The sequence below is a fragment of the Gymnoscopelus microlampas genome (assembly GCF_963454915.1).
Source record: "Gymnoscopelus microlampas genome assembly, chromosome: 8".
NCBI classification, from domain to species: domain Eukaryota; kingdom Metazoa; phylum Chordata; class Actinopteri; order Myctophiformes; family Myctophidae; genus Gymnoscopelus; species Gymnoscopelus microlampas.
The window spans coordinates 46,404,362-46,429,115 of NC_139945.1; the positions used below are offsets into that span (position 1 = coordinate 46,404,362).

General features: G+C 40.2%; 3 protein-coding genes across 5 annotated transcripts in view; 2 read left to right on the plus strand and 1 right to left on the minus strand.

Moving 5' to 3' along the window:
* The window catches only part of ubash3bb (ubiquitin associated and SH3 domain containing Bb), a 42,681-nt gene extending 36,024 nt beyond the window's left edge, over positions 1–6,657 (plus strand). Inside the window, exons 12-14 of the mRNA XM_084065516.1 lie at positions 1,056–1,162; positions 1,638–1,747; positions 3,049–6,657. Of these exons, the coding sequence (XP_083921642.1) occupies positions 1,056–1,162; positions 1,638–1,747; positions 3,049–3,186 (355 nt within the window). The 3' untranslated portion in view covers positions 3,187–6,657. The remainder of the gene's footprint in view (positions 1–1,055; positions 1,163–1,637; positions 1,748–3,048) is intronic.
* Positions 6,658–7,693: 1,036 nt separating this feature from the next.
* Positions 7,694–10,605, minus strand: LOC311050790 (uncharacterized protein). Of its 2 annotated transcripts, XM_084064952.1 has the most exons (4): positions 10,471–10,605; positions 10,270–10,363; positions 9,410–9,497; positions 7,694–9,174 (listed from the first exon to the last, which is right to left on the minus strand). In XM_084064952.1, the coding sequence occupies exons 1-4, from the start codon at positions 10,484–10,486 to the stop codon at positions 8,227–8,229; spliced, it is 1,146 nt and encodes a 381-aa protein (XP_083921078.1). In that variant the 5' UTR covers positions 10,487–10,605; the 3' UTR covers positions 7,694–8,226. The 2 variants fall into 2 exon arrangements, with proteins under 2 accessions (XP_083921078.1, XP_083921079.1); XM_084064953.1 differs by lacking the exon at positions 9,410–9,497 and having other exon boundaries at positions 10,471–10,487.
* Positions 10,606–10,763: 158 nt separating this feature from the next.
* LOC311051043 (porphobilinogen deaminase-like) lies at positions 10,764–24,408 on the plus strand. 2 transcript variants are annotated; one of them, XM_084065411.1, is made up of 14 exons: positions 10,764–11,152; positions 14,845–14,898; positions 15,419–15,491; positions 16,072–16,121; positions 16,950–17,005; positions 18,466–18,543; positions 18,908–18,985; positions 19,083–19,158; positions 20,250–20,363; positions 20,564–20,602; positions 20,824–20,943; positions 21,486–21,539; positions 21,891–21,977; positions 22,087–24,408. In XM_084065411.1, the coding sequence occupies exons 1-14, from the start codon at positions 11,129–11,131 to the stop codon at positions 22,258–22,260; spliced, it is 1,077 nt and encodes a 358-aa protein (XP_083921537.1). In that variant the 5' UTR covers positions 10,764–11,128; the 3' UTR covers positions 22,261–24,408. The 2 variants fall into 2 exon arrangements, with proteins under 2 accessions (XP_083921537.1, XP_083921536.1); XM_084065410.1 differs by lacking the exon at positions 10,764–11,152 and adding an exon at positions 14,572–14,690.
* Positions 24,409–24,754: the final 346 nt, after the last annotated feature.

Sequence of the window (24,754 nt, forward strand, 5' to 3'; positions counted from 1 at the left end):
AGGTGCCCCTGTATTGTTTTATATTGTGAGTTTATATTCAAAAAGCAGCATCCTATTTTAAATGACAACTGATATTGAAAATCTTCATACTTTTCTTACATACAGTAAGAATTAAAAGTTCTGAGCACGGCCTCATATTTTTTTTAAAAACCAAGCTATGGATAGAAAACAATAATAACTAGAAAAAGTGCTCCTCAGACCACAGGTCTCCGCCAGGTCAGGTAGGTTATTGTGGGCCAGCAATGTTCGGAATTCAGTCGTTATAGAGGTGAGTGGAATTTGTAGAAGGTGAGGGATTAATTAATATTGCACAGACACAGATCAGTCTTTAGCACATGACTATAGAGATAATGTGTACCGATTTGCGTGATGTTTGGACAAAATCTGTAGGAGTAATACACCTTTTTTTTTTTATCGGCCTCCTGGTAGCACTATAACAGGCTGGTGTGAAATATTTGGGGCAGAGGTTCTGCTCTGGCATCCAGGGAGTGGGATATGGTGACGAATGGCTCAGGGACTCAAGATGTAGATCGTCCGCTTGGGAAATGAAAGGTTCCTGGTTAATTTGCATTGACATTCTGTCACTGTCAGTTGTTCTTCTGTTTTTCCTTACATGTCACACTAAACTCTAATGCGAGCATCACTTATCATTGAATGTGCGCTTTCGACCACAATTTTCCACTCATTCAGTTTTTCCTTGACGTCACAGCTTAATTTCTCGATAAAGGAACTGGTGTTGGTCTTCAAATTATTAACATGATCTATGGCACAAGGTCACAAAGCATTGGTTCTCAAAGTGGGGGTCTGGGGTCCTCAGGGAGGTTTCAGGGGATCCCCAGCAATACGAGGAACAGTTTAAACTCTTAAAACTACAAGCTCACAACGCATCTTTGTTGCCAAGTTTTCTCTTATGAGGGTCCTTGGCATAAAGTATTTTCAAATGGGGGTCCGCGGCTAAATACATTTCAATTTGGGGGTCCTTGACATGCAAATGCAAGGACAAATGCAATTTGAGAACCACTGCTCTGGCAAATGACTGTTGGTTTCCTCCATAGACCTCTCATCCCCGTCAGTAAACTCACTGTGTCAGAGTGCTATGAGAGCTACATCAGTCGCAGCTACCAAGTGACCAAAGACATCATGTCTGACTGTAAGAACACAGGTATGTACAGTCTTAGAAACAAACACACAACTCTCTCTGTGTGTGTGTGTGTGTGTGTGTGTGTGTGTGTGTGTGTGTGTGTGTGTGTGTGTGTGTGTGTGTGTGTGTGTGTGTGTGTGTGTGTGTGTGTGTGTGTGTGTGTGTGTGTGTGTGTGTGTGTGTGTGTGTGTGCGCTCGCGCGCGTTTGTATGTGTGGGTGTGTGTGCACATGTGAATGCTCTTTCACATGTTTCCTTATCCTTCTATGTGTGACAGAACGTGGATAGAAAAGTGAGGAAAATCCTGTTATGGCATTTTGCTGGTCCTCAACTTTCAAAGGTTTATTTATAGTATCAGGGCTTCTGTGTATAGGGTTTAAGTTAGGATTATGGTTGAGTTGAGGTTAAGGGGAGTGTTTTGTTATTATATTGTTAAATTGTGTGTTTGTTTGTGTGTGTGTGTGTGGTTGTGTCTGTGCTGGTCCCTCTTTCCACAGGAAACAACGTTCTGCTCGTAGCCCATGCCTCGTCCCTGGAAGCGTGCACGCGGCAGCTGCAAGGTCGCAGCCCGCAGAATGCTAAGGACTTCATCCAAGTTGTCCGCAAGGTCATAACTTCACCTCTACCTCTCAAATATGTCTGTATAGATCCTTCTAGTCTCTCCTTAACCTACACCTTAGCAATACTTCACATATCCTTCTATGGTCTGCCTGCATCTCTTGTCGGTGGCTTAATGACCAATTTTGTGACCAAAGACGACTTGTCACAAATTGGCCAACTTGATACTTGATTTAGTGGAATAATATGCTCACATCCAATTTTACTGCTGTATGCTCTCAGGGCAACAGTGACCTTTAGTATTAGGACTGGTTTATTTTGGCATATACTTTGTTACTCAACCCACCGAGGAAAAGATCAATGATTCATTCTAGTTCAAATGTCTACATAATGTGCTATTACTGGCGCAACCCACAGAGGAAAAGGTGTATTATTAATTCATGTAGAAATATTTTTTAAAAGCAGCATATCATTTGTGATGAATGATTTTAGCCACATTGAATCATATACTGGTTATTCCATGTGGCTAAAGCTTCATTGTCTTAATATTCATTCTGTTTTAAACTGATCTTGTTTTTGTTTTGTTTTTCCAACTCAGTTGTAACTTAAGACAAAATAAACTAATGGAAAAAACGTTAGACACAGTAATAGATGTTACAATGGTAAGTCTAACAAATGTATTATAGGTAAAAATTCAAGCTGAAATTTAGTGAGATTTGATTTGGCTAAACTTTTTTAAATCATAACTTGAGAATCACTGAAGACGAACACAGATGTTTTGATTTCATCTCCAGCAGCAGATGTTCAACGTGCTTTCTTTCTCTCAGTTCTCCTTCCCTGTCCTCCAGTTACCCCACACTAACTGGAGGACAGGGAAGGGGTTAACATTAAAGGAATAACCCCTAAAGGACGTTTTTTTCCTTGAGTACTTGTTGTATTCCTTTACACTCAGTGAATGAATAATCCAAAAACTAAGATAATGTTTTCATTTTATTCTTCATTCACTGTAAAGAAAGACAAAATCTCCATCCATCTATTAAAGTCTTCATGGGGTGAATAATTGATAGAAAACAAGTAATTTTGGGGGTGAAGTATTCACTAATACACTTTGTTTTGTGTCATTGTAATGCACCACAAATAGCAGCTGTGAGCCTCCTCCAATTCAGATCAGCGTCAATGATTCAGATCGTTGTCGACTGCAGTTTAGATTATGCTGTGAATCTTTATTCTTTGTAACTGTCTCTATTGTAATTATGTTATCTTATGTTATCTTAGTTTGTTACCATGCATCACCTCACTTAATTTCACCTTATCATCTTCATCTTATGTAACCTTAATTTCCATCCATAGATCCCATACCTGGGCTTCTGTTGCTGTGAGGAGCAAGGGGACACAGGGGGGTGGCAGCTCGTAGACCCACCCATCCTCCCCCTTACACACGGACCCAACCACAGTTTCAACTGGAGGGAGACCCTGCTAGAGGAATGACAAGTCCCCTCTGCCTTTCTCCTTCCACAACACACTCCCACAGACTGCAGTGACTGGTGTTTTGGCCTGGTGCCGCAAAAAACACTGTACCCCCCTCCACCCCCGCACCCAAACACACACGTTCCAATCTGCTATATATTCACTTCCTCTAACCGCTTCCCCTTGAGGGAATCCCTTTCGAAACCGGATGTTGAGCTGTCATCATCTTAAGTGCCGTTCCATTCTGCCAATAACTCAAGTGAAGTTTCCGAGAACCACCCTCCGAGGGAACGGGTCTGATAACTGTAAACTTTTAAGCATCTAAATTACCCATAATGCATTGTGATTTGATTTCTATAACTTTAAAAATGGCAATGTTCCTCCTCTGAGGGTGTTCCATTACGACGAAACAGACCCATCCACCCTCCTCACTCTACATTCTCACCAAGTGGCTACTCGTGTAACATTTGTTCCCATACAGTATGAGGGACTAGGGCTGAGGACGTGTACTAGTGAATTGGAACGCAGCGCCCCTCTCTGGGTGCATCACCTTATAATAACCACCCATATTGGCAGCTTAGCAGTGATACAAATTAAAATAGCTTTCTGCCTGAATTTGTCCTCAGCCAGTGAATGGACTCATCATCTTTTTTTTTTCCTATCAGTATTGCTGAGCATATAACTAACAATTTGATTTAATCCATTTCATATTGGATATCATTATGCTCGTGCAGCAGAAACAGACTGACATGATGACTGGTATACTTTAGATGAGAGTGATGATATGAATTGAGCCTGACTCACAGATGTTGCCTGTGTGGTGTTGTATGTTTATGTCTCATATATAGTATCAGGTATTAAGCTTGATTTATGCGTCAGTGACACAGTGTCGATTGAAATTACGTTACTTTTGTCTAGCGACATGCCGCATGATACTTTGTTGCTGAAGCATGAATCGGGCTTAAATCTCACTACAGCAGGGCAACGTCATGGCAGTTTTAACATCATCATATTACTACGCATCTTTCTTGAGTATGATGAAAATGTGAAATGTTCTAATTGAATACAAACTGTCAGGATTCGTTTACATTAGAGAACATGTCTCAACCCCTGTCGGAATGTTTGGACTGTTTGTGTGAATCTCTGTTCTGTGTAGTGGATGTTGTAAAATAATATCCATTCTGGTTTTAAAGTCCTTATCATGAGCTTCCCAATTCTCAGACATGCAAACTTGTAGCTTTTCAGCTACAATAGCCGTTTTGAATCCAAATAGGGCAATTGTGTGACACCTGACCCGGAAAAAAAACATGTTGTCACCTTTTTCACCTCGGGCTGTTTGCATGCCTGAATTCTAGGCTCACCATGTCCAATATAATGTTTAATAATGTGGTCCACATGTTGTCTTGTACATCGATGTAAGTATGTCAAAATCAAAGAGTCCCAACAACAACAACAAAATAGCACAAAATGCACAACTGACAATCATACAAGTATGTTTTGAATCTTGTCCAACTGTGACATGTGGTCATATATGTTACATATCTTATTTAAAGGGGTCAGGTGGAGTAGGTAGCTGTAAATATTATTTTAATGGGGGTGGGGGTGTAGGGGGTCTTCCAGTTGATTTCTATTTATTGATAACTTTATTTCAAATATGAAAAATGAGAATTGTCCCCTTTAACCGCATGCAAGGAATTATTCTGCGCTGTCTCTCAGGTTTTGACTGTATTTAGCTCATATTTGCAGCATTATGCTGTGACCAGTTGGTAACAGTATTATTGTTAGTGCCTCTTGGAACTAAAAGTGATGTCATCTGATTTCATGACTGCCTAATTAGTAGCAAAATAAGTTCAAATCCCTATTTATACAAACTCCATCAATTGTAAATCAAAATGATTTAAAATGTGTTTTTGTAACACTTGCTTATCATAAGCACTTAGCTTATTATTGTTTTATGAGTCGATAATTATACTATATTTTGAATAATATCTTATACAGTATATTAAACCGCCATATACAGGCCTGTGTCATAGCAGTGTACCGGAGTAAATCAATTTCCTGACAATGACATGCTTGTCACAGAGAAGTGTCATGTATTGATCCTTGTTGATTTAAAGCAGGGTTCCAACCTTGGTCCCAAAGTGCTGTTGGCTTTCAAGTCCATGTGCATTCACCTGCTGTCCCAGTTGTCTAATCAGGGATTAGTTAGAGCTGGCATGCCAGGTGTATGTAATCACTATCCCTGTCTAATAGAAAACCAGCAGTATAGGTTCCAGAGGACCAGGGTGGATGATTTCGGCTGTAGAGATATTTAGATACAGTATTTTATGGTTTAATCGGTTTGACATTACCTGTGTCTTTTACAAACTTGTGAGCTTGTAGATCTGCTATTTTGTAAAGATTTAGGAGAAAAAGTGTGAAAATCTTTGAAAACATTTTGAGACACCAAACTACTGTGGGAGAAAGGCAACTTGTTTTGAACCATTGTCTCATCTATTGTCTCATCTATCTCCTTGTTTGTGATGGAGTCATGCTGTTTGAGCACAGTACTCTTGCATTTCTTTTTGTCCAAAGGATAAACTCTGGCCACTATATGCGAAAGGAAACACCCTCAGTGACATGTTTGTAATTGATTTTGGTCAACTTCGGGCCTTTGAAAGCCATAGTAAAATTATGAAGCAGAAAGGCATCGTCTGGCTTGTTGCTAATGGGTTAGACCTTGTTATTCATATGCTCGTCCATTGTATTATGTTCTCTTGTGCTTATAAGTGCTTATAAGCTTATAAGTGCTTATAAGCAACATTTCAAGTAAGTGTTGCCATGTTTTGTCTTCAGGGATTGAACTGTGGAAAAATCTGTTAATGTCAAAACATGTATTCATTTGTTCTGTTTTTCCTGGGTTACAAGACAAAATGTCAATGGTTTCAAATAGACATCTGACACAGGGATGCAACAATGCACAAGTGGAGACAAAGCCAAGCACAGACATGGAGGCATTATGACAGGAAACAGCCATTATGTGACTATACAGCTAATGACGTTCAAAGGAGGAAGCCATGCTATATACCGATATAAAGACGTTTAAGTATCCTTAATTTATTATCATTTATCATTACCAAATGTGTACAGCACTTAATTTAATGACCTTTCCTCATAACCTTTTTTGCAAATGCAACATTTTCTTTTTTTTTATTTAAGAAGGGTTGGGTGGTTCCATGAATATCTCTGTATTTAGTTTTTACATAATTTTGTGAATCATACTTTTAAAAAGGCTGTGATAGTTCCACATTGTGTGCGTGCGTGTGTGTGTGTGTGTGAGAGAGAATGAGAGGGAGGGTAGGACACTTAAGTTTCTCTATTGATGCTACAATATCAAATTACAGTATTGTGTGTGGATACTGTAGCAATAACAAATCGGTTAAGGCAGGTCGTTATTTTATTGTATTATTTGGAACTATGCTACGAATACTATACACCTTTTTAATTACAATAAAAAGAATCCTTTTGCTTTTGTATTTTGTGACTGCAACATTGGCTATTTGATTTAAATACAGTTGTCACACCTCAATTAATGACCAAAGTAATATTTTGCTACTTCAGGATACTGTAGTCATGCTTAACTACTGCACAAAGTTCAGAGGATGTGGCAGGTCACCTGAAAAGGTGTTTGTCTTTTTGTTTAATCACATCACATATCCTAATGGGTATGAAAAGAAACTGGGGGAAAACATCGTTTTGCAATTGAATTTGGCAAAATATTAAAATACTTCACTACGGTCAAAGAATTTCATACTACACCTTCTCAACAGCCCTATGATGAGTCCTCTGGGAGAGGTCGTCTGTGGACATGTAGCTAAACCAGACTGAAACTACTCTTGATCAAAACATTCAGTACTTCATATACAATGTTTTATATCGTGGCCGTCGGGTGGAAACATTTGTCCATAACTCTTACTTTTCAGGAAATGTAAAAAATAAAATAAAAAAAGGAACCTGTGTTCCAATTAAGTTATTTAGTCACAAGCTCTTGGTAATACCTGCCATTGGTTCATTTATAAAAATCCACAGGCACACTTAACCACTTTCACTTCCAGAAATGTGCTAAAATAGCAGATCTACAAGCTCACAGTACCATTAACTCCATTTCTGGATGTTGCTCTTTTATATAAGTGAAATAAAAATCTCTCTCTCTCTCTCTCTAATATATTTGATATTTGAACTGTGGTGCCACTATATATGCTTATATACATTTATGAATTGAATATCAAGGACCTCGTTGGAAACAAGACCGCAAGGACTTTTATGAACGGACCTTTTAGACAAAGTATTTTAAATGCAACTGTGCTATTTTACATTTTTCAATCAATCAATCAATCATCTGAAATGTATTTACAGTTCTAAGTACAGATTACACGTAACAATAAGGCAGAGGGTAGCAGAGAGTATGTTATTGTTTCTTCAATGCATCTGAACAAAGGTAACAAACTTGAAAGGCACAGATTCAATTCCCATAACATCCATGTCCTGTCAAAGTGCTCTTGTTCAAGACTCGAAGCATCTCTGCTTCAAAGTAGCAGCACAGTAGCAGCATTAGAAGTAGGGGTTTCACAGAATAATTGAATATTCGAATAACAAAACCACTATTCGACACTGTACATCAAAGATATTCATTGATATTATTTTTAACATTATTTTTTAATTAAATAGCGGCAATATATCTACAGCAGATATGCAGCTGTGGGCTCTGGTGTTGGGTAGCTACCCTGATCAATTGTTGTCAAATCATTTCATACTGTACGTGACGAGGGGCCGTCACTCAATGCAGGTGGGGCGCTAAAACAGCAGCAACCATGCCAGAAAGATATAAAGGCAGAAAAAACATGACTCTACGCTTGCAACACAGCATTAATGAGAAATACAGAGAATTGTTCATTTTTATTGGATGAAAGAAATATGATTTATCACCCGCGAATATTCGGCTATTCAAATACTTTTTGATATTCAAAGACGAATACTAAAAATCTGTATTAGTGATTCTTAAATGCCCTAATTAGAAGAGATTCACAGTTTGTCGATGAACCTCTCCAACAAAGAAATTAGTCTCTGCCTGGAATCCTGACTGTCTGCATCCAGTTCTGCTCTGGTACCATCAGACTTCTCTTTTGGGAAGGCCTCTTTCTGTCTGATCATCACCTCAAGACGCTCTCTCTCCAGAAGAGCCCGGTCTCTCTCCATTAAAGCCCTGTCTCTCTCTAGAACGGCTCGGTCACGCTCCAGAGCGGCACGGCACCTTTCTACAGCAGCTCTGTGTTTGTCCAGTGAGGCCCTGTCTCGTTCTATAGCTTCCATCTGCTGTCTGAGCAGCTCTCTCTCTCTCTTCAAGACCAACCTCTCTCGGTCTAACTGCAACTGCTCTCTCTCCAGTGCCCGTCTCTCTCGCTCCAGCTCCGCTATCCGTCTGTCCGGTTCCTCAATCTCCATTGTCATGTCTCTCTCTGTGTTCACTGGCGTCCTGTCCATCACATCATCGAGCTGAACAGAAGAGTTCCCTTCACCGCTCCCATCGCTGTCACATTCTATGGTTGCGTAGAGTACAGTACCCACGTTAACTGAGCTGTTGGATACTTCAGTGCTGTAGAACAAAGTAGGAGGTTTATAGCATGTCTCTCCACCCTCCTGCTTTAAGGATTGTAGCAGTTCCACTGCAGCCTCATCCTCCTGCTTAAAGGCTTGTAAAAGTTCCACTGCAGCTGCATCAAGTTCTACTGAACCATCTGCTGTAGATTGTGTTTGTCCAAAGACAACCCCTTGCTCTAACCTTGGGACAATCCTGCTGGATCCAACAATTCCACCTGTATTCGATTCCTGTAGATCATTCTGGGCAAATAGGGAAGGGTTGAGTACAGAGGCAGAACTGGCCAGTTGACCTGTCATGGCCTTGTCCATGAGATGGAACCAGCGCCATGAATTAGCTTTGCTCTCCATCCCGGGCCGAGGGTTCTTCAGTTCCTGAAAAGAACACAACAGAGGTAGGATCCTGTTTTATTGGTTCCTATAGATACTATTATATATAATATATTGCAAATGCAGCTTTTATAAGAACTATAAGATTTATAAGACCTATATGATCTATAAATGTTACAGAATAATTTAAATTGAGATGTTACAGAATAACTAAACTTGTTTATATATTTTCATTCCAGCAACCCCTAGAATACCTGTCCTAGCGTCACAGAAAGCTTACCCTGTACTTCTCTTTAAAATTCTCCCATTTCTTCTTAAGCTGTAAGGGGGTCATCTTTCCCTGGAGTCCCATCTCCTGTCTGATTGCTCTGAAGAGTAATAGAGTGTGTTTAGTGCCTTTATCAGTGTCTCACATGATCTTTGATGTGGTTGTAGCTCTTTCCAAATATCTTTGGCCAAAATTATTTTACAACTCAGAGAAACATGCCAAGACTGGCAATATCATAGACATCATTGTGTTGGTCTTTTGGAGATATACTCTGATGAAGTGTAACTTCCATCAATGGCAAATTTTGTAAATACTAAAGTTGAATATTCTTTGAGATACACATACAGGTATTTCGGTGCATGGCCGTCTTTCACCATTGGAATTGCATTACAGAACGTACACGTTGTTACATTTTATGGGTTTATTTCATCATAGCGCAACATATGGTGAAATATTGTAGTGCAGGTAATTGCAACAACCAACGATCTTGTGAAAAATGAAAACGGGACCACCAAATCACCAAATGTTCTGAACTTTCCAAGATTCTGCCAATAATCGTATTATTTGAGACACATCTGAGTTTTTGCCAGGTCAAAGGGATCACGTGACATTGATCCATATATGTAGGCAGAAGAATAATCCATTACTAAAGTATAGCATGTGATACTGATGTGGACTAATCTTTAGTATGCACCACGTAACTAATGCCACAAAATGTGGCGTTATGTAGTGCATACTAAAGATTAGTATGTGGCGTTGGTACATAGTAACTAAAGTATGAGGTATTATGTATGTGTAGTAGTACACTTAAGTACAGTAGCTGTATTTATGTAGTACATACTAGTGTGTATGGGTGTATGTACTTCATTCACCTCCATGCACGTTGAGCAGAGTTCCGCTTCCCGGTGAACAGGCTGTTGTTGGTCGCACGCAGCTTGATCAGGAATGTGATGTCTTTATCAGTCACTAGAAGAAGAACAACAACAACATGATATCAATGTTAGTGAGGTGACGGTAACCTTGTATTCATGGGGAATACAGCATGTATTTGACAGAAATAGATAGTCACCCACGTTTGTAATGTGCCATCTTTATCTTTTCAAACCTTCCAACCACCTAGAACCTATACTGGTACAACAAAAGTGGTGTCCTATTGAATTGTGTTCATCAACCAGCCAATCGCGTTGAAAAGCCTGGTATTCGTTCTAAAACTGAGCCTTGTGATCCGGTTTAGAAAAAAGGGGAAAATTGTATTGTGTTCCGGTTGGCGTCGCATTGTTCTTGTTCTCCACTGACTCCACAATGCGAATCAATTAGTTTAGTCTCGCTATTCACGCTACGAGTTAGAATAAAATATCGACATACCAAACAATTATCATACCATAAGACACAAAACGATTATACCATACTAAACAAAATGTTCCAGTCATGTGTTCCGGCCAACTGATGACGTAAAGTTATTTCCGCTCCAGACCGGATCAGAAACCCGAAAATGGTACTGAGCCCAGGCTAGCCAATCACTCCGCGTCCCCTGGCGGAACAAGGAAATGACCTCGAGCCGGTCCAATGACATCAGAGCAGAGGATTCATTCTAGTCGTGTAGTGTCACGGGAGTGACATTACGCCGCTTTGCGAGGAATAAACGGTACCGAATGGGTTCTTCCTGTACGGGGACACACTGTTGACACGTACGATATCGGTCCGTTGCTGGCCGACCGGCCGACCACCGAGATGTCTGGAGAGAGCAGCAGTCAGGTAGGAAACCATCCCGTCTCTCACTGCAAACACCGCATTGAACGCCGCATACGGCGAGCGCCATGTTGGCCTGTGGATAGCGCTCATTGGCTTATCCGTGCGACTATCCCGCCCACTCTACGCTGCTATTGGACAGTATTTGACGAACTGTCAAAAACTTGGGAATGGCATGCAGCAGAACTAAGCGCAGTTTAGAATTATATAAATATTAACATAAATTAACTGGCCAACTTGTCTTCATGAATTGATTCCATTGAAAATATTTTCCATGTCAGTGTTGCTGTTATGCCAGATTAGATCAATTTGCATGCAATACCTTGCATAATACCATAAGATAATACAATGTCTAGCCATGAGATTGCCCCTGACATTTGGTGTACAATGAATGCAGTGGAAAACAGTGTGGGTGATGTTGACAATAGAAAATCACATGGTCCTAGTCATGACGTTGCAACTTGCAACCTGATTTTCTCTGAATGAATGTGAACAGCAGATAATGTTATGCTCCTCTCGTGACGTTAGTCGATCTGTTACAAAATAGAAGCGCATGGATAATTCCGGGGAAGTTGTACAACCCTCTGGGAATATCATCATACTTTTCCTTACATCATCTATTTCCACCATAGATAGATCATCATGATTTCCTTCTTTTCCCCCCTTTATTATAGATATTTTTGGGGGCTTTGTTTATAGTTTACAGTAGAGACAGACATTAAACAGGGTGAGGGAGATGGGGAAAGACATGCAGCAAATATCGTCTGGAACGGGACTCGAACCCCCTATGCGCTGTCAGTCTACATTGGAGTCTATTCACCTGTTTCCTAGGCTATGTTTTCCACTTCCTGTCGAATTAATTGGATATCATTGGTCATCTGACCAGTTTCATTGGATTTCATTGGATCAAATCGACAGGAAGTGGAAAACACACAGCCTAGGAAACAGGTGAATAGAGCATGCCAAAAATCCTGAAGGGGGCGTCAACAAGTGTCTTTTGGTAGCAGCGGACATCTTTGAGGGGTATAAACCAGGTTGACTTAACATTGCCCAAAACAAACATGTCTGCGCTACCTATGCCACGCCCGTGCTCGTGGATGTATTTCTCCCCGCCTGCATTTCCAGCTTTGGCCACTGGGGTGGCAGCTTCAATGTTTCTCAGCAACTCTGGGGGCTTGCTACTGAGTGGCAAAAAAATACTTTCTGGCCTTGACAGCCCATACATCCAAACAGAAAAGTCCTATCTGATTGTATTAAACAACGTTAAACTCACCAACATTGCAGCTGTACGGAAAGCTTGAATTATCCTGTTTCTATCTGCAAAGTTTTTGTTTCATAAAAATCCACCATAGACATGTTATGAGCTATACTTTCTGTCAATACATTCTGTGCAGGTGATTATTTTTCTAAGTGTCAGAGTATGGAAGCGCTCGTTTTCTATAATGCAACGTCCTGCTGCCTCCTGCATTATGTGCAAATTAGAAACCGGTGGTACAAAGGACCACTGAGTTATTTCCACAACGAGCGCTTCCAGCACTCCATGCTGCTCAATGTTTTGCCACTCAGTCTAGATGAGTGGGCGTGTCGTGGTGGAAAAATGACGCATGTCTCTATAGGTGCCCGCCTATATATATAACCTAACTGATTGTGAGCCAGAGACCACCACCATGACTAAGAATCAACCAGGGGCCCAATGTTGTGTTGGGTGGGGATATAGGATAAGATTAGTGTTTTTGGTAACCCTTGCCATGCATCCCATGTCTATAATGCATTATAATCAGCATATAACATTGTGTGATTATAGTTATTAGAACAAAAAATCTCATAATACTGTTTCTCAACCAATTGTCCATGGACGTTCTTAAATAACTGTTAAGGGATTGATATACATTACATACACAATACTATGCGCAATATATTTGATCAAGTCTAACTGAAATATGCTAGTGAGCAGAGCGTCTTTTAGTGTTTTTGAGAATTTCTCTTTTATCCAGCCTTCGTTATTAAACTCATGTTAACTGATATACTGATTTGTATCTTATGTATGATTGAGCAGACACATGCTATCATATGGGTACATTTCCTTATAATAACAGTACACTTCCCCTTCTTGAGATTCTAACTCCCTGTAACTGCTGCTACATTGACCCGTCATCTTAGGTCACCACTCGACTCATCAGGTCATTGAGTGAACTGTTTCTCAACTATGACATGATTACGGGTGGTCCGTGTCTGTCTCTTCTTGGCTATTTAGTGGAGTCTCATGTCATTTTCTGGCTCAAACCTCACCCTTTACGTTATTCTTCACTGGTATGCTAGCGTGAAAATATTACTGTCACAGAGATACGTAGTTACAAAAGCTAAAATTAATTTTGCTTTTACTGTAAGCTCTGGGAATTAAGCCTGACAACTCATCCAGAACTTCAGGGACTGTGTTTCATGTGCCTCTTGACAGAGTCTGTGGACATGACAATGAGCTGATCCTCCTTTGTAGTTGTTAAGCTAGTACTTTTGGAATTGAACCATAAGCCTCCTCAAAGGACCACTGATAATGGTGATAATGTCTTTAATTCCTCTCTCCTCAAATACCAGGTTACTACGTTTCTCCAAAATAAAGTAATGTAAATAAAAAAAATCTTTACATTACTGAATGCATGATCAAGGACCTGTATGCAATACCTCCACGGACCACCAGTGGTCCACGGATCACCAGCTGATAACCCCTGTAATAGAGCACCGAAGTGTGGCATCACGGCTGCTATCCAATATCCAATGCATAAATCCAATAGTCCACATTACAGTAGCCTAGTTCATGGAGGCACTGGGTTGGGATCCTGTACAATTTTAATGATTCCGGTTCCTAAGGGTCAGATTCCTCAACTGTTCCCTTTTAATATTCTTATATTTAAAGATATGTCTATCATTTTGGCCTTGTTTAACATTTTTGATAAACACAAACTACTTTGACCCTCTATACTTCTTTTTTAACTAAACCAAATTTCCTCACCAAAAATAGCAGATCTACAAGCTCCCAATGTGTCGCAACGCAACGTGGTGCAACGTTCCCCCAATAATGGGGATGCTGAGGTTCAAGTGGTTCAAGTTTCACTATCACTACTACCCAACATGATCTTGATTTTAGATGTGATAATATATTGCTTAACTTTGCTGGGGAACACAGCTTGCTTGGTTCATGAGGTTGCTCATTGTTCCAACATTCCCCCAGTCACACCTAGTAAGAAAGAACCTCCCATGGTGCCCCTCCCTGCCTCTTATAACGGACTCTGGGCATCAACACACTTATCTTTTGGAGCCAGAGATATCTTGGAGGGTGGAGGCTCTGAAGGGGGATGCATGGTTTAAAAAGACTACTGTTCACTTCGCTTATCTATGAGCTATATGACCTCAGCACCGCAGTCTCCTCACCAAGGCGTAGCAGGCATTCAGAGCCACTGTGACACACAATAGCCCACACAGTGCAGACAGAGTCGAAGGGATACGGTAGTAGACAACTATGGAAGGAAGACTTGGCAAGTACATTACGGTGAGATCAACTGAAAAAATGACCTTTAGTGCATTATTGTTAGGCCTCAAGGGTAAAGTGGTAAAAGATAGGCTTAGATACGAATGTGGTTGGGTCATCAAGGAAACTCCCATTATTGAAGAATTCTAAATGAATGACTTGTCTCCCCCAACAGGATGACAACAGCAAAGTTATCCGAGTCATTCGGATGGGAACACGCAAGAGTCAGGTATGGGCAATCGAATTATGTTTTTGATTAATTTGCAGTTTGATGATTTACTTTAAGAAATAATACCACACATTCAATGAATATGTTTTGGGCTTTATATCTGTTACGTTTTATATCAGCTCAGTAAATGAGACTAGTGTAGTGTGTCTGCCCCAGCATCCCTATGCTGGGGGGAACACTCACTGAAAATGTTCAACTAAGAGATTTGGTGTAGAGGGAAAAAAGAGCACACCAAATACAGTTGCAACTTTGGTTTGTTTTACTAAGAATAGAAGTTGAACAAATGGTGCTGGTTAAACAAATTATAATAATTATTCTGTATTCTTCATCTGTTTCTTTACATACAGCACAAGAGGTTGAGATAGACTAGTCCTAGTGGTCTAGAGCTGATTATAAGCAATGACTGTGTATGAAAATATTGCATCAAATCTAGGGTACTTCAGATAATGTGCTACTTAAGGATAACATGAAATAGCATAGAGAAGGTATAACAGTGAAGGATTATGTTCTTTTGCTCCAGTTGGCTCGCATCCAGACAGACTCTGTTGCTGCCAAGTTGAAAGAACTGTACCCAGATGTCCAGTTGGAAATAGGTGAGGATTTGTACCAGCTTTTTTCTCTGAGGATAATAGGGGTACAGTACTTAATCAAATTTAATCGATTATTCGATTTAAACGATTATAAAAAATACTTGATAATCGAGAATTTAATAAACTAATCAATTAATAATGTATCCCTATTTATGCATGTCATTATAGGTGTTATTAATACGTAAAAAAGAAAATCAAATAGTGAATATAGCCGATCTACAAGCTCACAATGTGTTGCGATGTGTTTTTATTAGCTTGGCTATCTTCACAATTATTGCACGACACAAATTTACGACGAAGTATAAAATAATACTTGAAGTGGTTAATCGATTTGTTGACATAGAGGTTTTTTATATATAAAATATATGTGTATTTGATTATTTGAAAAAGTAATTAATAGAATACTCGCTAAGAAAATAATGGAATTGTTCCAGCCGTAGAAGACATTCTCTATTGTTGTAATGAGCTGTTTCGCGACTATAGATCTTATGTCATTGGGAATTGACATCAGTTAGTTACTGACTTACTGTTATGCATATACATGCTGGCAATTAAATCCTTCTGTGCATTCACTTTATTTCAGTTGGCATGACAACGATAGGAGATAAAATCCTTGACACAGCTTTATCGAAGGTGAGCTTCATTGTTACACTGTACGTCTAATACATTTTTCATATTATTTACTTTAAAAAATATACATTTTAAAAGAGATGCTGGAATCATTACCATGTCAAAGCCAACCTTTGTGTGTGGCTATTGTTCTCAGGTTTCAGCTACACTGTAGGTCAGGGGCGAGGAGGGGTGGAGTAGAGTTAAGAAGCCATTGTTCACACCCCTTACTAGTGGTGGGGAAAAAACGTTAATTTCAGTGAACGAACGATTTCGTTCACGTTCACAGCAATGATCCGTTCAAATGATTCGTTCATATCTAGTGAAAAACAACTCAGCCGCACCGCTGACTGTCTGTCTCGGGGAAAGCCCGCCCTCCCGTCATGTGTACGGGGGGCATGAACAAAAACGTGAACGTAACAGCTTCAGGAAGTGAGCATATTACGATGTATGACACATCATTTGAAAGCTTACACACTGTACTTTCATAATCTGTATAAAGTGTGTACCCCATCCACATTACCAAAGCTTACAAAAGCTGCAGAGTGTCACCCGCGTGAATTAACACAGGAATTACCCTGGCTGGATCCATATCAATGATCCATTGTGTGTCCTGTTCAGTACTGTGGGTGTAGGCATACTGATGTTCAGAAGTAGTCCAAAGAGAACGTTTGGATAATAGTGACTGATGGATTCATGAACTAAATTACAGAGGTGACGTCTGCAAGGTAAATGCATGACAACACTAACGTATCCCCACGTGACGTAGCGCTCCACTAGTTACAAAATCCACAGTACACTACTACAGTCTATGCTACTATTATAATACAGAGATTCTATTTTTGATTACAGATTGGAGAGAAGAGTTTGTTCACCAAAGAGCTGGAGACTGCTCTAGAGAAGAATGAGTAAGTGTGTTTCCAGTGGGTGTGTCATGTAGTCTGTGGCTGACACTACAGAGCCTGTAGTTTGCAGCATTGTTTTCAATGATAATCAAGCACCACTGTGCTTACACTTCCATGTGTATGTCCCCTCCAACCTGCATAACATAACAGCCAAGCAGTGTCTCTACAGTCGAATTCCAATACCGAAAATCTCGGCCACTCGCTCACTCCCACTCGGTCACTCCAGCTTGACCCGGAAATAGTTTGGGCCCAATTGTTCATTTGCTTCTTGGAGGAGGCGAGTGAAGTCGAGTGGAGGAGCCGAGTCGGCTCCCCCCGCACCCCCGCCGCTCGCCCGCTGCCCATCTCTCTCACACACACACACACACACACACACACACACACACACACACACACACACACACACACACACACACACACACGCTTAACTAAAAAGCGAAGTGAAGACACACATTTTCATAATGCTGAATTATAGAGCTTCAGCTGATAATGTAACTGAAAAGACCACAACAAGCCACTGGCTTTATTGCGTTGTATGATATAAAGCATAATACAATTATATACATTGTAATACTGTGTATTGTGCACACTTCTTCTGTCTCAAAAGCTGATTGTTCATTTCTCTCCGTGCATGCCTCAATGCACAGACTACTAGAAATGACTGTGACAAAGATTATGTTTAACATAATGTATTGTATTTATATGTGGACTGAATATGATGTAATTCAGAGTCAGACATACTCTGTTATATATACAGTGGCAAAGCAGCAGTGCCGTGCGGGACTGCTGCGGGGGGTGGGATTCTGGGGACTGTACGAGCAAAAAGCGGGACGGGGATTTAATTCATAGTTTGCTCATCCTGGCGCTTCATTCACTATTTCAGGAATAAATGGCTTTGCACAACAATGTTAACTATAAAGATAACGATGTGGCCATCCACGTTGATGAATTGTCTATTCTTATATTCTGTAATATTGTATACCTGCATATTATTCTATGCATGTATATTTTCATCCACGGCTCTGGTCCAGCTGTATGAAACGTCATAAGTGATCGCGGAATTTGCCGTTGCTTTGAAATGACGCTAGAGTGCGTTCCGATCCTGTGAGGCCAACGAGTCGACCACTCCGTCCTCCCATTTAATCCTCTCCTCCTCGCAGGGGCGGGGCTTAGGCACGAGTGGAGTGAGTGACCAAGTTTGTGGGATTGGAATTCAGTTTACAAGTCTTCACACCTGGAAGAGTAACTGTCTCGGCTTAAACGTTGATACATTTGTCAATTCAACCAGTGAACAGCTCCATTAATCCACAAACACAGTAGTTCTGTGGTGACCCGATATACAACATTGCACAGTGTTCCCTAAGTTGTTCAGAGTCTGTGACCCTGTGAACATCTCATGACCTTCTTTTGGTAGTTGATCCACTAGTTGTGAACCACAGCACTCTTTCCTCTGTGTCCCACAGGGTGGATCTGGTTGTGCACTCTCTGAAAGACCTGCCCACTACACTTCCTCCAGGATTCACCATTGGGGCTGTGCTGAAGTAAGCACCCCACCCCACACACAGTCACACACACACACACACACACACACACACACACACACACACACACACACACACACACACACACACACACACACACACACACACACACACACACACACCTCTATGTGAGTCAGTACAATGACACAGTATAGTAGATATATTCTGTGGCTGATTTGAAGGGAATGTGTTCTAACTCACTGGTTCTCAGCACAAGGTCCATAGATCACCAGGGGTTCAGATGGACCTTTATGGGTCTGTAACTCTGAGAGTTAAATTAACATTAACCTGGTGATCCTTGGAATTAAAAAAGAATAACTGCTCTAACTGCAACTGTATGTTTCACCTCCATCACTGCTTCCAGACGAGAAAATCCCCATGATGCCGTTGTCCTACACCCGCAGCATGAAGGCAAAACCCTCGACACGCTTCCCCAAAACAGGTATGGGATGAGAGACAATGTATTTTTGTAAATGTTCATTGCTCGGATGATCGGATCAGTGTGTGGATGGCTGATGTCCTGATATTTGTGCTTGCAGTGTGATAGGTACCAGTTCATTACGACGTGCTGCTCAGTTGAAGAGAAGGTTTCCCCACTTGGACTTCAAAGATATTGTATCCTCTTTTTGTGTTTAGAGCCATTCTTAAGTTCTCTCACTGTCATGTCTAAATAAAGCATAAAATGAGGAATGAAAATAGCAAATAGAGCCACTTTTGAAGAACCGAGATTCACAGGTCAAATGTGTAAAACTAATGTCATAATAGTATATCAATAACAAAATGAACATTTCAATACAGATGTTGACAATTATTGAATAGCAATAATGCTTAACATAAGGCATACTATTTAAATACATTTTTTAAACTATATTATTTCATTGTGATAAATATACTACAATTTACTTTGTAATCTTTAATGAATATATTAAATAAATAATAGTACATATAAATGTACAGTCTATACAGTAACAGTGAATGAATTATCTATTGAAAAATCTATTGCCAGTGAATATGTGAAGGAATATACAGTATGTACAGTGTCAACAGGCCCTCCACAGTGGATATCTGGATGAATATGTACAGTCTATTAGCAATGGCACAAAGGCTTTTGTGTGTTGAGGAGGGATGAGTCTATGGCTGAACATGCTGCTCATCATAGAGGGGATGTGACAGCATCATTAAGGTGACTCTCCACCAAACAGACTACTTCAGACTACTTCAGACTGCGCAGATTGGTATTCGGTTGGCAAAAGTTGGCATTTAGTCAGCCGACGTGCCCATTGATGTGCTAATGCATTATAACTTTCAGCCTAGCCTGTCAGCGTTGCCAGGTCTGCTTATAAGCGAATTAGAATTAGAGAAATAGATAAAAAATGCCATTCATTGTTAAAGTGCAGCTACAAGTTAGTAAAATGATATGTACAGTACGCGTATAAACCAGTAGTGCAACTGAAGCATTACAAGTATACTGTAAATGAAATAGATGACATGGTATCGCATTGGCACAGACTGTGGCAACTCTAATAGCATGCAGCTTCCTCTTCATTCTCCCCTCTGCAACCACCTCCAGATTGGCTGGGGGGTGTTTAATGTGGGTTTGTCCTCCTCTTCCCCAAAGTTGGGGTGCAACTGGGGAACATGACCTTGTCTAGGTGGCCATAACTGTCATGGAGACTTTTAGTTTTTTCCTTAACTTGCCTGGTAAGCGTGGGAACCTGAACACGCGTCTGAAGAAACTGGATGAAAAGGAGGACTTTGCTGCCATCATCCTGGCTGCTGCTGGGCTTAAGAGGATGGGCTGGGAGGACCGGATTAGCCAGGTACCCTAGAAAATCCTTGTTACACTATGGAGTTCACTATTCAAGTGCAGAAGTTCTCATATCAGTCTTCCACCATGTCTCTCTACTCCTAAGTCTTCTTTTATTATACAAACCCATTCTAACCCTCTGTTCTTATATATTGGATAAGTGCTTCAACAAAATTACTAAACATTTTAATAAATGTTTATTTGCACTGGTAGATCCTGGAACCTGAAGACTGCATGTATGCTGTGGGACAGGTGTGTATAACTGAGGAATCTGTTCGTTATACTCATTAAGTTGTTATAAGGCTATTGTGTGATAGAGAAGCAAAAGACAATCCACATTTTCATTGCAAAATTGTAATCGACATCAATTTCCGCGTGTGTGTGTGTGTGTGTGTGTGTGTGTGTGTGTGTGTGTGTGTGTGTGTGTGTGTGTGTGTGTGTGTGTGTGTGTGAATGCATGTGCATGCATTCAGGGAGCCCTGGCGATAGAGGTTCGAGCTATAGACGCAGACATCCTGGAGATGGTTTCTGTCCTCCATCACAGAGACACTGTGCTGCGCTGCATCGCAGAGAGAGCATTCTTAAGAGCACTGGTAAAACACACACACACACACACACCCTTTCACACTCACCTGTTAGAAAAGATAGTGACAATAATGAAGGCAATCAAGGTGATTAAAGCTGCGCTATGTGATTAAAGCTGCACTATGTAACTTTCCTCTTCTACCCCGGATTTGAACCCGGTTTTCTGCGCAAGTGCTGACATTTTTACCATTGAGCCTGCCTGCTTGCTCAGGGGATAAATTGAATCTTGACCATCAGGTCAAAATTCGGTGAGACATGTCCTTTGACACTATCTAAATGTCTCAATAGAAGAGCTGGTAGACAAAATACAACCGCTCCAATTGTATAAGTTATATTGTATTAACATACTCTACCATACAGATTGGACAAAATGACATTTTATTCATTAAAAAAAAAGGTTACATAGTGCCGTTTTAAATATGAGCCTTTAGGGGTTAGGTGTCATATGATTATTATTGCTGAAATTAGGGTGTTGCCAGTCTCGAGTGGTTGAGATGGTAAAGTATTTGATTTATTAGTGTGTATGTAAACGGTGTGACTCATGTTTTAGGAGGGAGGCTGCAGTGTTCCAGTTGCTGTAAACACTGAAGTTAAAGACTCACAGGTGAGACACTCAACAGTCTATGCATACTTGTGAATACAGCATACAGTATGTGTGCACACACGTTTGTTGAATCTTGTATAAATAATAATAAAACAGCCCAAGAATAAACAATGGGTTAAGACATCTACATTACCTGACCCTGTAAGGGATGAATTTTAATACTTAAATGTTATATGTGCCGTGTGAAATTCCTTGTACTTCCAGTAATTCTACTGTGAATGAACACTGAAGGTGTAAAAATGTTTTCATTCTACTGTGAATGAACGCTGAAGGTGTAAAAGTGTTTTAATTCTACTGTGAATGAACGTGAATGAAGGTGTAATGGTGTAATTTTGCGTGTGATGTGGGCAGCTTTACCTGACGGGGGCGGTATACAGCCTGGATGGTTCAGACAGTCTGAAGGAGACGATGCAGACCAGTGTCATGGACTGCGATAAGGTGACCACAGGATCTATGTCATGTCTCCACGATTGGCAGTAAAAGATGGCTAACAGCTTTGTTTGATAATAGTGAAGAACCCTAAAATGTACTCTGTCCTGTGTGTTAGCTCTCGGAGGATGTAGATGACATGGTCCAGCACGTGGGCATCACTGCCTCCAAGGTCTCCAGTCCAGCACAGGACAGTGCTGAAAGGCTGGGCGTAGAGCTGGCTAATCTACTGGTGGACCAAGGAGCCAAGGAGATCCTGACGGTGGCCAGGCAGCTGAATGATGCCAGATAATGTCCGCAGGAGAAGTGTGTGTATGTGTGTGTGTGTGTGTGTGTGTGTAGGGGGGGGGGGCGGGTGAGAAGGAATCCAAGTATTACATACAGAGAGTTAGGCAGTGTTGTTGCAAAATATTATTCATTCTTTACTATGCCTTTTACCAGGCAGAATGGCCTGGGAGTGTGTCACTATCCTGTAACAGAAAATGTGCAGGTTCAGTGCCTGCTGCAGCCAAGTGTCCTTTAGCATGGCATTCAGCTTTTCCTTAACCACCTTTATGAAAGCTACAATCTGTTTTGTGTCATTTGCAACGCTGCCCGAACTATAATAAAGATGGCGCCGTCTGCTTCAAATAACTTTATTGACATAGTCAACCATTAGGTAACAAATTAACAATGTGTTGAAATCTATCAATGGAGAGAAGGGAGACCACTTCCAGCCACTGCAGATGTGCTTGTATATTGTATTAAGATTCTCTAATCTGTAACCGTACAGATTGGCTAAATAATATTTTACTCATTAAAATAAGTCGTGGATTGCAGCTTTACGTCTCTGTAAAATAGTGACAGACGGGAAAAAAAATGTAAACAATAATTCCAAGATAACAGTAAATTCAACACAATCTTGGTACTGTACATCCTCAGGATAAAAGTGCCAACTAAACACCTAAAGCATAAAAATGATCATTCACAACCATTAGCTTCAATTATAGGGAAGCACTAACCCCAAACTCTCTGCAATTGGATGCCAATATACAGCTCTTTATAGGCTGAATTGGAAATTACTGAGACCTTTACCAAAGATATGATTTCTGATTCAACTATGATGAAAATCCACTTCATTTGCTTGTACATAGTTACAGCTACATTATAGGAAAAAGGTTCTGTGTCCACAAAGTCAGTCCTCCATACAGTCATTGGGGTGGCCTCCCGTCTCTATAACAGAACTTTTTTTCCTATTCACAAAAGTTAATTCTAAATTGGAGCAGCTCAACCATGCTCTGCTGATGTGTATGACATAATGTGCTAGCTACCTCTTTTACCAACACTTATATCCATTCTATCAATTTTACTTGACTTAGCTTAGTGCCTATAGCCCTTGAATAGCCCTTGAGCAAGGCTTCCATGCAGGGTCTGGCTGTAAATAAGTTCCGCACTTAGTCCAACACCCTGGGTAAACAACAAACTTTGCTTACTTTGCTCCTATTGTACTACCAAGTTGCCCTTAGTACACATAACTCACAGTCTATCACAGCCTTTTTAAAACTGTTGAGTCTTGGACAGTACAGATTAAAGCTTGGGGTAGCAGTAGAGGCCTTTTTATTAATCATGTAAGTATGTAATTGATTGGATATGTGAGAAACATTTATACATTTCTTACAAACTGCATTCAAGCCATATTACTGTCGTCTACTAGCCAACAGTTTGATGTTAACCTTCATTTTCTACAGTTATGGTTTAGTCACCACAGTGACTAAACATAGGTTTAGCGATGTTATATATGTGCAGTTTTAATACCTCCAAATTCTACTACTGAAAGTATACTCCCAAAAACTACATAATGAATAATGTCCACACAAACTGAAGTGAACAGCATAACTTCTTAAAATGTTACGATTTAAATTCTTAAAAATACAGTAGAACACCTGTTGAACAGAAGCGTATTCAAAGTCAGTAACTGTTGAGACCTCTCTTTGCTGTAGATTGTTGGCATCGATTTGTGTTGCTTTAGATTCTTTCAAAATGTGATGTCTGTATGAACAGTTACTGTCTTTAATCAAGTAAACACAATTTTAGCTTTCATGTTTTCCTTAAAGGTTGGTCATGTCTGTATTTGTTAACTGGAATAATCCCTGCAGTGCTTTCTGCACTCCATCACATCCATTATATATGTCACTGTACAGTATTTCATTATAGCCTATACGTTTTTTTTTTTATATATATATTTTAAATGCTGCAATGTTCAGTTTGAATTTCCCAGAGATAAAGGAGAACGCAAATGCAGCTTTAATTAAATAAAAAATAGAATACTTTCTCCTCAGTACTCAAATTGTTCCTTCCTGCCATCAATCAGCTAATGACAAATGTTCACTTGCAATCGCAAAGCATCTGGGCTTTGTTTATTTTGTGAATATAGTGTCAAATAAAACATATTTTAAGAAATGTCAAAGCTATGTGATACTTTGTACTTTAACCTTTCTTTTATTCAGGAAATCATGGTTTCGCAGCCAAGCATGTTTGTGTTAAAGTGTTAAGAATGGTGCTTAGATAGTCCTTATATTGGCATAATACTCATGATGTGATCTAAGATTCCCCATGAGGATTTCAACACAAAAAATAAAACTGCGACCCAGGGGGATTAGCGCCCTCTAGCGGCAGTGACGTCAGACTTCGGTGCTTTATAGTGTCCAGAGTTTATCCTTTGGACAAAAAGAAATGGAGTTAATGGTACTGTGAGCTTGTAGATCTGCTATTTTAGCACATTTCTGGAAGTGAAAGTGGTTAAGTGT